Source organism: Malaclemys terrapin, chromosome 11, assembly GCF_027887155.1.
Source record: "Malaclemys terrapin pileata isolate rMalTer1 chromosome 11, rMalTer1.hap1, whole genome shotgun sequence".
Taxonomy (NCBI): Eukaryota; Metazoa; Chordata; order Testudines; family Emydidae; genus Malaclemys; species Malaclemys terrapin.
Genome location: NC_071515.1, coordinates 4,668,186 through 4,681,770, shown reverse-complemented (window position 1 = coordinate 4,681,770; position 13,585 = coordinate 4,668,186). Strand labels below are relative to the sequence as shown.

General features: G+C 45.8%; 1 protein-coding gene across 5 annotated transcripts in view; it reads left to right on the top strand.

Annotated features, from left to right (window-relative positions):
* Nucleotides 1–13,585, top strand: part of MLPH (melanophilin) — an 85,253-nt gene that overhangs the window by 44,190 nt on the left and 27,478 nt on the right. For 3 of the 5 annotated variants that reach the window (XM_054044120.1, XM_054044117.1, XM_054044118.1), the window contains 2 exons: nucleotides 2,062–2,225; nucleotides 11,178–11,261. In XM_054044120.1, the coding sequence (XP_053900095.1) occupies nucleotides 2,062–2,225; nucleotides 11,178–11,261 (248 nt within the window). The remainder of the gene's footprint in view (nucleotides 1–2,061; nucleotides 2,226–11,177; nucleotides 11,262–13,585) is intronic. The other 2 variants (XM_054044119.1, XM_054044121.1) reach the window with 1 other exon arrangement.

The window sequence follows — 13,585 nt, the reverse complement described above, 5'->3', positions numbered from 1 at the left end:
TGTGCTAGGAGGTTTCTCAGGCCTACCTTGCTTAGCATGTCAGATGAAATCGAAAGCCAAAGTTGCCTTGCTTCAGGCCTGAGCGCGGCCACATTTTAACTTGCTCAGCCAGATCCCCGTCTGGTGTAAATCATCCTGGTTCTAATGAAGTCAGTGGAGCACTGCTGAGCTACACCAGATGAGGATTTGGCCACCATGGCAAAGCAGTGGCTCGATTGCTTATGGCATGACGACAGCTTTTGTCCTCATTTTCAAGCTGTGCACCAAACGTAGTCATTTGTCATGCTTAAATCTGGTTGGGGAGATTTCCCTGGCTCTGGAGCCCTGTGCAATCAAACCCTCTCCTGAGGGGATCAGGAGTTTATGGATACTATAAGTACTCTAGCGAATGACATTACAGAAAACAAATTCTTCTGTCACTAATGTGCTTTCTCCTACCAGGGTAACAAAGCAAAATGTGCACGGTGCATAGCTTAAACGTGGGTCATCCTAAAATATAATCTCCCCTGTGTTTTTTTTCCCCGTGTTGGCTGGATTTATTAACACCCAGGTGACTGTGAGCACTGTGATTAGCCAAGCTAGAGGTAAATAAAATGGAGGTACTATATAGACTAAAAATAACACTCTGGAACTGACTTAAAAAGCATTTAGAAAGGCTTTTATTCATTTCTCCCAGGTTTGAGGCTTGATCCAAAGCCACTGAAATCAATGGGAAAATTCCCTTTGACTTCATTGGTTTTCGGATTAGGTTTTCTGAGCTCAGCTCCCAAGGCTAGTGAAAATGTAGACTCTTTACTGTCTGGTGGGTGAAATCCTTTGTCCACCCAGGGCTGTGGTTATTCACACTTCCCTGCCCTGCCCCGACATCTTGTTCTGGAGACGTCGCCTGTGGGGATAGTTTCAGTCCTTGGTCTTGTTACTGAGCCTGCCAGCAACGGTGCCAGTTGGGCAAGTGGGTCTTGGGATGTGGACCTGTCTCCATCAGGAACCAGGCTGAGACCAATGGATGTCACATAGATGAGGGAAGTAGCCACTAGATAGAGCTCAGACAGCAGCTAACTGGGCTGGATTTGAACCCGTGAATATAGCAGTGAAAAGTTCCCTAGCCCATTGTCAATCCGCTGTAGTCCAGCCTCCTTCCTGAAGTCCTGTAAGATGCCTTTCACTGTGTGATAATACTTTCCCCCTATAAAGCACCTTTTGGGTGAGGGTCTCTTAACTGAGTCTTGCAAAAACCCTCAGAGGGACAATTCCTAGTTTAACTGACTGGAAAGCAGAGGCACAGAGCGGTACTGTACATACACGTAGCAAGAGACGGTTCCTGTGTGCTCTGATCATTAGACCACGCCCCCTCCAGTGTGGCATAGAAATTGTAATGTCAATCCTTTTGTTCTGGGCACTCGAATTATTTTAAACTGGGTTTCAAGCCCCGCTGATGTATCTGCGCTCTTAAATGTTACCTCTGGATAACAACCCTTCCTTTAGCCCCGATGAAACAGTTGTCTTTCCACGCCTACATGATGCAGTTCACTGAAAGTACGGGATTTCTGACACACTCCTTGAATGAGCTCAGGCGTGTTATTATCTAAGCGTTTCATGGCTTCCTCTTTGCTGGCGTGAAAAGCCCTCTAACTTTGCTATCTGAAAGCTTGGCGTGGTGCGTATAGGACACTATGGTTATTCTAGCGGAGGATGCGTTTGCTTTTGCTTTGAATAAGCTGTTGCTGTTAGAGTATCCACTGCCACGGTTTGGAAAGGGAAGAGCTTGACAGCTCTTCTAATGAGGCATCGTGGTGTGATTTATTTAGCAGGTGTGTGAGCATCTGGTCTGAGGGACTGATATAAAGTCCACTGAAGTCAGTGGGAGTCTTTCCACTGATTTCCCTGGGCTTTGGCCTGGTCCCTGGTGTTCTGTAAAGCTATTTAGTGATTTTTCCTAATATTGTTGCTGTTTCCTTTTTCACCTCTCCTTGCCCATCCTTCCGCGGGCTTTTCCTGAAACCTAAGATGATAATCCCTGCCCTGAGCCTCCAGTGACTCGAACCCGTTCTGTCCCCAAAGGCAGCCCATGGACCGAGCGGCACCGACCCCAGTACTCAGCGGATATGGACACCTCGGATGAGGACGTAAAGGGAGCCCAGAAGATACCTGTCTACCAGCCCCATCATGTGAAACGCCGAAACAGAGCCTCCTCCCAGGAGAATATAAACCACTCTGGAAATCAGGTAACAAAGAGATTTTAAACCATTCCCAGTAACTCGTATGATCTGTTCCATGGCTGAGACTCTGCAACCTGAGTCACCTTTGAAACAGAATGGTTCAGGCAGATGGGTCTCATAAATGGTGGCTCCCGTGCAGTGCAATACTAATCTTCTGCAGAGCTGGACTAGCCGCTCTGATGGACAGTGAGAGGGCAGAGAGAGCACACTGTATGCAATCAATTAAGCAACTCCGACTGCCTGTAAAACCAAGGGATCAGTACAGCTGCACAGGGGCACTCCAGCCACACCCACTCCTCCCACCCACAAGCCCCATGCTAGGGGCCAAGAACGGTGTGGCCTGGAATAGATATACCAGATCCACACTGACCAGAGAGTCCACCACTGCAGCAAGAATCCCCAGGAGGCTGGCTACGTTGGTTTTGCAGCCGCTTTGCATTGCCAGAGTAGGAAAAGGAGCTGTAACTTTGGCTATGTCTACACTACCACAGTAAGTCGACCTAAGCTACGACCTAAGTGAATAATGTAGCTGGAGTTGACGTACCTAAGGTCGAGTTACTGCGGGGTCTACACCACGGGGGATCGACGGGAGAAAATCTTCCATCGACTTACTTTACACTTCTCGTCGGGGGTAGAGTACAGGGATCGACTGGAGAGCGGTCTGCAGTTGATTTGGTAGGTCTTTACTAGACCGGCTAAATCGACCGCTGGCGAATCAATCTCAGAGCGTCGATCCTGGCTCTAGTGTAGACCTGCCCAGAGTCTAGGATCTGTCTTTTAAGTGTTTTCCTGGTACCATTTTATGGCTGGCTGGCACCTAACTATTCCTATCCCATGCCACATTGTGGGCCACGTTCTGCTCTCAGATCCAGAAAGGCAGCGGGTTGATTCCACTGCGGGTTGCACCGGTGTAACCAGATGTGGCTCTGGAAGTGCACCTTTAAAGCTATCAATGCTCCTGAGTTACGTGCCTGGGCGGAGAGAGACCAGATCCTTCTGTCTCTGTCTCCTTTTTTACACGGAACATCGCTGTGCCTATCATCATTTCCCCACTCCATCCTCTTCACTGCCACGTTTTTTTTCATTTAGCAAGAGGAAACTGAGTTCTACTTCATGCTCCATTTAGCTGTAATAAATAGCCCACCCTGTTCCATTTATTGTATAAGCGGCCTGTAGTTTCCTATGCACCTGAAAAGGGCTTTACTCACATGAATGGACCGGTGCTTTAGGAGCAAATGAAGCCTTGGAGTGGAATAGCTGCTCATCTTTGTCATCCTCTTCTTCTTTTGTAGCTCTTGGAGTGTTCCAATGGCAGTCGGAAACGGTCACTCTGACTTGTCACATACCTTTGATCAGTGATACCAAGGGGAAAAGCTGCAAATGTTGCTTATTTTTGGGTGAGGGGAAGGGAGTTAGATTCCTTCCCCCCCCCCCCCCGCCCCGCATTGAAGGTTTTAAACAGATTACAAAACTGCAGGCTGATTCAGGAGAAAACCTTGCTCATCCGCTAAACAAAAGCGTGCATTGGTGTTTGAACAAGCAAATGTGCAGTTAACATACAGGCCAATTTCCAAGCTACATTTACAAGAAGTGGACGTGTCTGTGTTTTGTGCACATCCTAAAGACCAGTTGCACTCAATGGGAGTCTAGGGGTGGGCAACAAATGTGCAATCTGACTCGAGGAGCGTTAAAGCTGAGGCTTACATGTTGAAAGCTAGTTTTAATCAATACTGTGCTTTCCCTCCTCTTCCTCAATTCCGTCAATGCATATCGTCATTAGTGACTGTCCTTCATTTTACATTAAATGATAAAACATGAATCGGATATATGTAGCCACAAGCAATGAACACAGTACGTTACCATGGGCAAGTAGGGCCAAATTCCGCTTTCATATACAGCCACGCTGGCTTATTGACTTCAAAACAATACTCGGATCAGTGTGACAGTTTATTGAAAAAGGACAGATTTAAACCTAAAAGAGAAAAACCACACATTTACTACAAAATAGCTTTGCTGGAAATGACTAGAAAATGTGAATTATAATAATCCCTAGCTCCTTCTCTAGCACTTTTCATCAGCAGATCTCAAAACAGCTTTGCAAAAAGAGAGCCGGATCCTGATCCCCATTTTACATATGGGAAACTGAGGCACAAAGGGACTTGCCCAAAGGGTCACCCAGCAGATCAGTGGCAAAGCTGGGAATAGCACCCAGGTGTCCTGAGTTCCAGCCACGTGATTTATTTACTAGGCCACACTGCTTCCCCGTAACGAAGCAAATTCTGGGGTCCAACCCACAGCATCGGTTTTTAGGTAGAGTTCGCCAAGACACTCTGACAAAACTTGCAACTTTGGCAAATATCTTCATAAAAATTGCTACAAATTTCAATGGGAGAAAAGATCTGATAATTTCAGCAACAGTTTTCAAAGAAATTACATCCTGTTTTTCAACCAGCTCTACTCTTAAGGGGAAAAATTACCTGCTTGAATACGCCTTTCTGTTTTTTAGAGGAAGAATTGTTCAACCAAATATTATTTTCAGGCCAAAAAGCCTCTGAGGGAAAATGGGAACAACCGGTTTTCATACTGGAGAACAAATGGGCTAGCCTGAAAAAGCGGTAAGATGGTATCGCAAAGCTCACCCCAGATCACCACTGACACAGCTCTCCAGGGCAGCCTTTCAGCCAAAGGAGTTTAACTTGTCTGCCTCTAGCAGTCGGGAGATCTAGCAATATAATGCCCATCAATAAGAGGCGCACAGCTAAGCCTTGCAACATTGTCCCAACGTTTATCCATAACGCCCTAGTCTAACTGCTCTGATGATAACATAGAGTGGCCAACTTTCTAATGTCTGAAAACTGGATGCCCCTGCCTCACCTCTTGCCCCTGAGGCCCTGCCCCGCCTCTTCCCTAAGGCCCCGCCCCTCCCGCTCACTCCTCTCCCTCCATTGCTTGCTGCTTTCCCCCCTCAACTCCAGCGCGAGGAGCCCCAAGGGACTTGCAAACCCCAGCTCCAGCAGGCTGGCTGCGAGTGCAGGTCAGAAGAGCGCTGCGGCCATTCAGGAGCAGCCAGGCAGCCCTGCTGGCAAGATAGGACGCAGCCCCCCCTCCTCCCCCCGCCTCTCTTTGTGCTAACTGCCCTGCAGCCCCCTTTCCTACCCTCTCGAGCCCTCCCCGCCCTGGAGCTGCCTGAGAGTGCAGCCAGGGGACGCGCCGGCTGGCGGGGCAGCTCATGTTCCTTCCCTCCGGGGGAACATTCTGTGTCTGCTGAGAGCCCTTACCCCACTTGCAAGGGGTCCCCACACTCTGTCTTCTGCCACAGCCCCACAAGCCATGCTCTGCAAAGGGGCTGCCTGCGGCCCGAGCTGGTGCATACGTGCTGCTGCGGGAGCCGCCCCTTCAGGGCCGGGCAACAGGCTGCCACTACCCCCCCTGCCTGCAGTAACCAGACTTTTAGTGTCCGGTCAGTACATCTTACCGAACACTGCCAGGTTCCCTTCTCAACTGGACTTTCCGGTCAAAAACGGGACACCTGGCAACCCTGAGCCCACAGTAATGATGACTCCTTTGCAGATAATTGGGTTGATCCTACAAAGTTGATCCTACTTAGTCCTACCATGAGTGCAGGGGACTGGACTAGATGACCTCTCAAGGGCCCTTCCAGTTCTGTGATTCTATGAAACACCATCATAAAGTATTGCCAGCCCCAAGTGTTCAAAAAATCATAAAATCGGTGAGTTCAAGGCTAGAAGGAACCACCTCACCTCCTTTATAGCACAGACCCAAGAATGTAACCAGTTACTTACCTCTGTATTGAACCTCATAACTTGTGTCTGACTAAAGCATTGTTTCTTGAACGGGATCCAGTCTTAATCTGAGATCTTCAAGAGATGGAGAATCCACAATTTTCTTTGGGTAGTTTGTTCCAGAGGTCAATCGCCCTCACTGGTAAAATAAACCACAACAGAACTGTGCCTTATTGTAGTCAGAAGTCGGCCCCAAAATCATGACAAAAATCATGAGATTCTTAATAAAAGTTGGGGTAGAGGATTCCTACTAGTCCTCTCGTTTTTTGAGTCTTTGAGGGCAGGAACTCTTTTTCAGGCTTTTTCTGCATCCCGGAGGACTAAAAACTTACTTTAAAACAAATTTAACATAGAGATTCTCACATAATCACCAGAATCCAGGAGCTGGGGCTTTAAGGAAAAACATTAGCGATCATGAGACTTGTGAAAAGATTATGAGAGTTGGCAACAATGGAATCATGGATAAACATAGTTGGTCCCTGTTTTGGGCCCAGTCCTTCCCCTGTTGAAATTGGTGCTAACACTCCCAGTGGCTTCAGGAAGAATAGAAACCACCATTGTAATTTATTTTTATAACAGAATATTTACTGCTTCTCCATAGTTTCCCTCCAAAAGTTCTCCTAGTCCCATGTGTTTCAATGGAGTTGTGTGTTCCTGGTTTTCTCCTCAAATGTCTTTCTTCATATCTTTCGAATGTTGGCACAACTTAGGGCTGGTCCAAACCCCCAGGAAGACAGTGAGTATTGGATCAGGTCCGAAGTGAACAGAATGCATAATGGATGAACCGGTCTTCTGGGATACTTGTATGTAGAATACCCTTGTTGCCTGTTCCCAATACAGGGAAGAGAGTTGATAGCATGTGCAAATGCCAACTGAAAGTAAAGCAAACAAGAAACTTAGGGGGTCTCTGAATTAACCAAACCCCCAGTTTCTGGAAGTCTCCTGAATCTTCACAGGATAATTGAGGTTTTGGCGGCTGATCCCCAGCTGGTGTAAACTGTCCTAGCTCCGTTGAAGTCACCAGCTGAGGAGCTGTCTTCTACTGTCTAGTTTGTGTTTTAAAAAAAACTTTTGTGCTGAGCACTTGTCTGCCAGCCCTCGTCATGCAGCCAATACAGCAACATTACAGCTCCTAATGGAGATTTATGGAGGACGCGCCAGCCGGATTCTAACTGGCGCTGCATATAGTAGGTTCTAATAAATTGGGCAGAGCCTAAGGACTAATCTGATTGTACCTTCAACTTGCCTGCCTGAGTCTTTGCAGTTTTACAGCGTGGCTCTGTGTAACCGTATTACCGCTGAAATCACTCAGTAGACCCACTAGAGCGCTTGGGGCTGAAATGTGCTCTCTTACTCTCCTGTAACCTCCTGCTCTACGTGGGGTGGGGTGGCTGTAACCGTGGGCACAATCTGGGCCCTTGGGAGGGTTTGGTTCTCGGGAAGAGAGTGCATCTGTGCGGACCTAGCGGCTAGCTAAGTCTGACTTCGTGTTGTGGCTAGCTTGTACTAAAACTTTCAGAGCTTGGACAAACAGTCTCTGGTATCCCCAAGGAGCCCTTCATTGACATTGTAGTGGGGCGGCTGCCCCACTCCTGCAAAAAAGGGGTTAAAAGCAGCCATGGGAGAGGGCTGCGGCTGAGAAAAAGCCTAGGTTGATTGGGGAACCAGCCACAGCTGAGGCCACGCCCCAATCGGGCCATAGCAGGCCCTATAAAAGGGCTGCTAGCCAGGAAAACAGAGTCTCTCTCTAGCTGTTGAGAGAGAATGGCCTGGCTGCCTGGGAGCTGAGCAGGGCTGGGGGAAGGCTAGAGGAGCTGGGGAGCTCCAGCCTGGAAAACCCCCAGGCTGCGGGCCTTGCTAAAGGCCGGGAATGGTATTGGCGTTGCAGAGGTGCAGCCCAGGGCAGGCAAAGGCAGCAGGTCCAAACCTCCCTTGCCAGTGATGAGTGGTTGACAGATTGCAGTCCGCCTCAGTGAGCGGGGGCTAGATGGTGACTGGCAGTAGCCACTGAAGCGAGGTGGGGATAGAGGGTTGGGGGTTCCCCTGGGAGGGGAGACTCAAAGTGTGGGGACACTGCCAGGGGGCAGCACCCCAAGACAAAGAGGCACCGGGGTCCGGGAGGGACACAGGGGCCAGTGGCAGGCGAGACACAGGGCGCTCTGAGCTGGAAGAGCTAATTCCCAGGGTGGCCAGCAGGAGGCGCCGCAGCGGTGAGTCGTCGCCCTGCCACAGGCATTATAGATTTATATATGGGTTCTTTGTGATCTGACCTTTCTAACCCAATGTATTGCCTCATCAAGGCAGCACTACCACTTGGATTGGTAACATCAGGTCGTGCGGCTTTGCCCTCTCTTCTGGACTCCCTTCTCAAAGCGGATCGTCAAGCTGTAGCCTTATGTAGAGTGATGAGTTACTTTAATTACCCACCCCAAGGTGAGGGCTTACACCTACTCTAACCTGTGAGAGTTCAGCCGCCAGATCAACTACAGTACAGAGGTTATCAATGGAAGGGGAACCCAATGTCGCGTAACAGAGATTAACGGGTACTCTTCCTTCAATGATTGCTATTCTTAACCAACCAAACAACAATACACACACTGGAGTCTGGTAAAGGAGAGAGAGTACAATATGGAACGTCTAGCTTTTGCCCGACACATACCATCCTTTGCGGAAAAAACAAGATTTAGTCATCATCCTCACCACCCCTATCATCTTCCTCACCAGTGGTCACCATCATGGTATCTCCCAAGGCAGGCAGGCCAGGATACAGCTTTTACAATGACGCCCATTGACATTCGCGTGTGTTTATGAAAGTTTTATCCCTGTTTCTTTATTTGAACTTCCACACCCCAGTACTTTTGGGGTGCCCCATTTCCAAAAGGCTAGCTTGTTAGTTCCCCTTGACGTCACTTCATCACAATAGTCACAGGCAAGTTACCTTAGGGACTTTTTAACATTTCGTCCCAGCTACTAAGAGTCGTCTTGTGATGTCTACTGAGCTCTCATAGACATTATTATCCAAACTCAGCAGTTATTTTCAAAACATCGGCATATCACAAACATTGACACAAGCTTAGCAGGTTTACTATTAATTTACTTACGCTAACTTATCTTTATAATATAGCAAATTTCTCCTAAGGCCTAATTTGGCTAAGCTAAATATTTTAGCCTGTAGGTTTCTTGCATTTCAGCTTTAAACCTTAAGCTATCTTTTACCTATCACCTATCAGGTACGTCTCTTATATCCATCTCTTTTAATGGATTAATTTATTAGTGACACAGCTGCAAGCCTGCTTATTGCCCCTGGTGTGATGTAAGCGCTGGTCACATCAGACCCAACAGTGTTTACTGAGACTTCACTTTAGAAATGATTGGATTACTGCCTCTCTGTGGGTTTAATGCTACTAAAGGTGCTTTCTATTAAGGATGATAATTACAGTACTCTCTCTGAAGGACCCATTTTTTTACATTCATCTACTGAGCTTACTTTATTCTTTTAAATAGACGCAGCCACTCCAAGTTCTTGTGAGGATCTAATTAATCATCTATTAACAAATACAAAAGCGACATGAAAAGAAAGAAGGAAGTGTTAAAAACACACACACATTTCTGTTTCTTGTTTCATGTACTGGCCATTCAACTTTTAATGGGATGCATCTGATGAGAACAGGTTATGACGTGGAGAAGATTGTCATTTCCATTTAGAACACGTTTTCATCATTTTTTTTTTCCTACCTAAAAAAAAGGCTTTTAGAAGGAAATGTAATTATTTAATGAAAGCATTGGTTTCCTTTGAAATGTTCCTTTTTTTTTTTTTTTTTTTTTTTTTTTGATTAAATCAACTTTTTCATTTTGGCCTTTGAAAATCAAAAAAGTATTTGTCTTTGATTTTCAATTTTTGAGTTTTCTGTCTTCTCTTCTCCACTGGACAGACCAGCCAAAAATAAATAAATAAAACAGAAAAACGTTTGGGTTTTGAAAACCAAAAATGAACATTTTTCATTTAATTGAAAAATCAGAAAATTTCAAAGGAAACACTTCTTTGTGTGGTTTTCCATTCAAAAAGTGTCATGGCAAATAGTTACCTTCTTTCAAGCATTTCCGTTGGTGTATTAGAGAGAGGCTGATGTGGTGCTAGCCGGCTGAAAGGTTTATCAATGGGAAGTGGAACCTTGGCCAGACTTTAATCTGACCCAGTGTGTTAATGAACATGAAATGATTTTCTTTCTGACACCGTTCACTGGCCCAGGGGCAATAACAATGGAAAGGCTCAGGGAACACTGGCAACACAATGGAGTGCCCGATGTCCTGACTGCAAACCCTGCATCAGGCAAACTGCCCTCCCTCCCTGTCCTCTCTCTGATATTGGCATTTCCAGTCCAAGTTTGCCATGAAGATTCAGGTGGAACAAATCCAAGGGCATTTGAAAGGCATATTATTTTTCCTACCTCATTCTACACTAAGCCCCTTGACTTGTACTCTTGAGTAGATAGATCTATGCCAATAACTGGTGTTTTGGTTCACTGGCAATTTTCTGGAAACTCAGGGGGAGACAATAGTTTTAGGCCAACCCGAAAACAACTTTTTAAAAAAAAAAATGTCAAAATGAGAAGCTGAAAGAAGAATTCATTTCAGGTTGAACAAAACGTTGAGTTCAACCCAAAATGAAAAGTTGGGGGTTGATTTGAAGCGGGGTGTTGTTTTTTTAACAGTTTAAATCGTTTAGATAAAATGGAAATTTAGAACTGGAAGACATTTCAAACTGAAAAATCACACCGAGCATGTCAAAACAAAACGTTTCAATTTTTGCTAAAATATTTTTTTCTAGTTGACTGAAACAAGATGATGAAATTGACATGAATTTGTGAAATGTTTCAGTCAACCCGAATCTGCATTTTTCATCCCCAAAAAAATTTTAGCTGAAAAATTTGGCCAGCTCTACTCTGGATTCCCTTAGGCCCTTTTGAAAAGCGCAACCATTGTCTTTCTCTTAGTGATCTGTTCTGCATTTCATGCTTAGCCAAGGGCACCGGTGGTGGGCTGTGTTCTCTGCCATATTCTCCATTCTGTTGATTAGATCTGCCCTGGACTGTATTCTGGTGCTGGTGGTGGGGCCTGTTCTATATTGTCTTCCTTTCTCTCTCCTCTCCTGTAGATATTTGAACTCAACAAACGCATGTCAGCTATTGAGCGCATGCTGAACCGTCTGGAGGAAAGAATCCTGGTGCACTCAGAAGAGGTAACAGTGCCGAGTTGGGGGGCTATGCACCACAGGCGAAAGCATTTCCTTTCGCAGTCTCCTCAAACGCCTTTGAAGCAGCTTGCGTTGCATCGTCAGGAGACGTGGCTCCCAGTTACATAGGCAGTAGACAAGAAATCTGCTGTACAACTCAGCACTTGGGGAGGAGAGGTGCTTCTGTTGACAGAAGGTATAGTGCTGCCGGCTGCATCAGCAAGTATGTTTGCACTGCAATCAGGAGTGTTACATTGCTTACAGCCTGGGTACATATACCCAGGTTCCAGGCAGGCTTGTAGGGAGGTAGCTGTGCCACCAACCATTCTGCTGCGCCCATTCTAGCTTGATTAAAGCCATCTCCTGCTATTCTGCTCTCACATCTCCCGATTGCAGTGTAGACACACCCCGTAAGTCAGGGTGCTGCATGCCACAGAAGTGGTGGCTAAAAGGACAGGGATGAAGTAGTTTGCTTAAATCCTGGGCTGTTGATTGCACCAATAGACAGACTAACATATAACCCAGCTCCCCAAGGCGCTTAGTTCTGTCCCTTCCCAAATGTACACCAGCACCTGCCACAAGCTTCAGTCTCTCTGCAGCTTCCTGAAAGAGGAACAGAACTTTCTGCCCAGGAGGGCACAGCATTGGCTGGTGAGTGTGCATCTTTCCATTGATAGAAAGGTCCTGGAGCTGCATCGAAGGCTAATATGATTTTCAAATGGCAGATGATTCCTCTTTTTAACCATTTATTTTAACCTTTTAGACTCTTGTCATTTTTCAGCTTGTGAGCCTCATCGAAAAACTGAATGTAATGGAAAATGAATGGTTATTAAACGTGCGAGTGGTGTTCTGACAGGTGCTCGAATGAGCTCCACTTCAGTCCTTTCTCTGCACGAACAAGACTGTTTTATTTATACTGATCTAAGGAATGTTCCTATATGTTTGTTAATGCTTCCAGAATGGATGAGAACTCTGGGGTTACGACACAGGAATCAATAGCTACATTAAATGTAATAATCAGTGTGTTGTGAGTAGCAGATTCTAATTGAGAAGGACATTTGTCTTTTCCATGTTATTGCCCTTGTTCGATGGCCATCAAGGAAGATCAATTTAATTTTAAATTCTTTTGTGACATTGAATCAGCTGGTATATCGGTAGGTCACTTAGTGCTAATTTGAGTTTCCAGTTGTAGAATATTTATGCACTTTGCTTCCTTTACGTGGGATCGTGCAGTTAATTGATATGATATTTGATAGCTCAGTAGAAGGGACAAAACCAATTTTGAAGATTCATGCAGGTCTGGCTTGAATGCAGAGTAATTTCTCCCTGGTTAAAATTAAAGATGGGTTCAAGCTGAAAAGTTTGGTGCTTGCTCCAGATCCAAACATCATCAAAATTTAGGGGTGTTTCCAAGATTTAAATGCACTGCCTGTCTAGAGCAAAGAAAATTACTTACCATTTTTCAACTAGCTCTGCTGGGTTGGTCTTTTGATTTTTGTTTTTCCTTGGTTGAAAATTTTGATTTTTTTTTTTTTTTTCAGCACAAATTTGAATACCAAAATATTTTGGTCAAAAACTGAAATATTTTGATTTGGTTGGAAATGCTGCCAGAGTGCCTCATGGGAGTTGTAGTTTGTGTTCCTCATGCTCCTATTCTCCTCGCTAGGCCAGGCTCCCCGGTCAGACTGATCTCCCATGATGCACCACACTCTTCCCTTTTGCAGAAGGGAAGAAGTGCATCATGGGAGCCTGTGGCCATGCTGCATCTAGTGACAGCATCGTATTTCAGCATTTGGGTTTCAGCCAAAATATGTTTTTTTACAAAAAAATCAAAATCTTCTGCAGGAAGCAGAGACTTTTTTGCAAAAAAAATGTTGTTTAGTCAAAAACTCCATTTTCTGTCAAAAGGTTTGATGGCAAATTTTCAACCAGCCTTATTTATTCAGAGGTCAGTTCTTTAGGACAGGCTGCTCTAAGTGACTAGGCTGGTGCCTGTCCAGCTCAGGCTCTGATAGCACTGTGTGCTTCTTAGCTTGATCTGAGAATCCAGGCTAACTTATTGTAGGATACAACCTGCTGCTTGTGTGCTCCAGCTTGTATTTGTTATGTGAGAGATGGCCTTAAACTGCATGAAGATAGTTGGCCCCTGAGTCATCAGGGTTGGAAGGGACCTCAGAAGATCATCTAGTCCAACCCCCTGCTCAAAGCAGGATCAATCCCCAGACAGGTTTTTACCCCAATTCCCTAAATGGCACCCTCAAGAATTGAACTCACAACCCTGGGTTTAGCAGGCCAATGCTCAAACCACTGAGCTATCCCTCCCCCCCTCC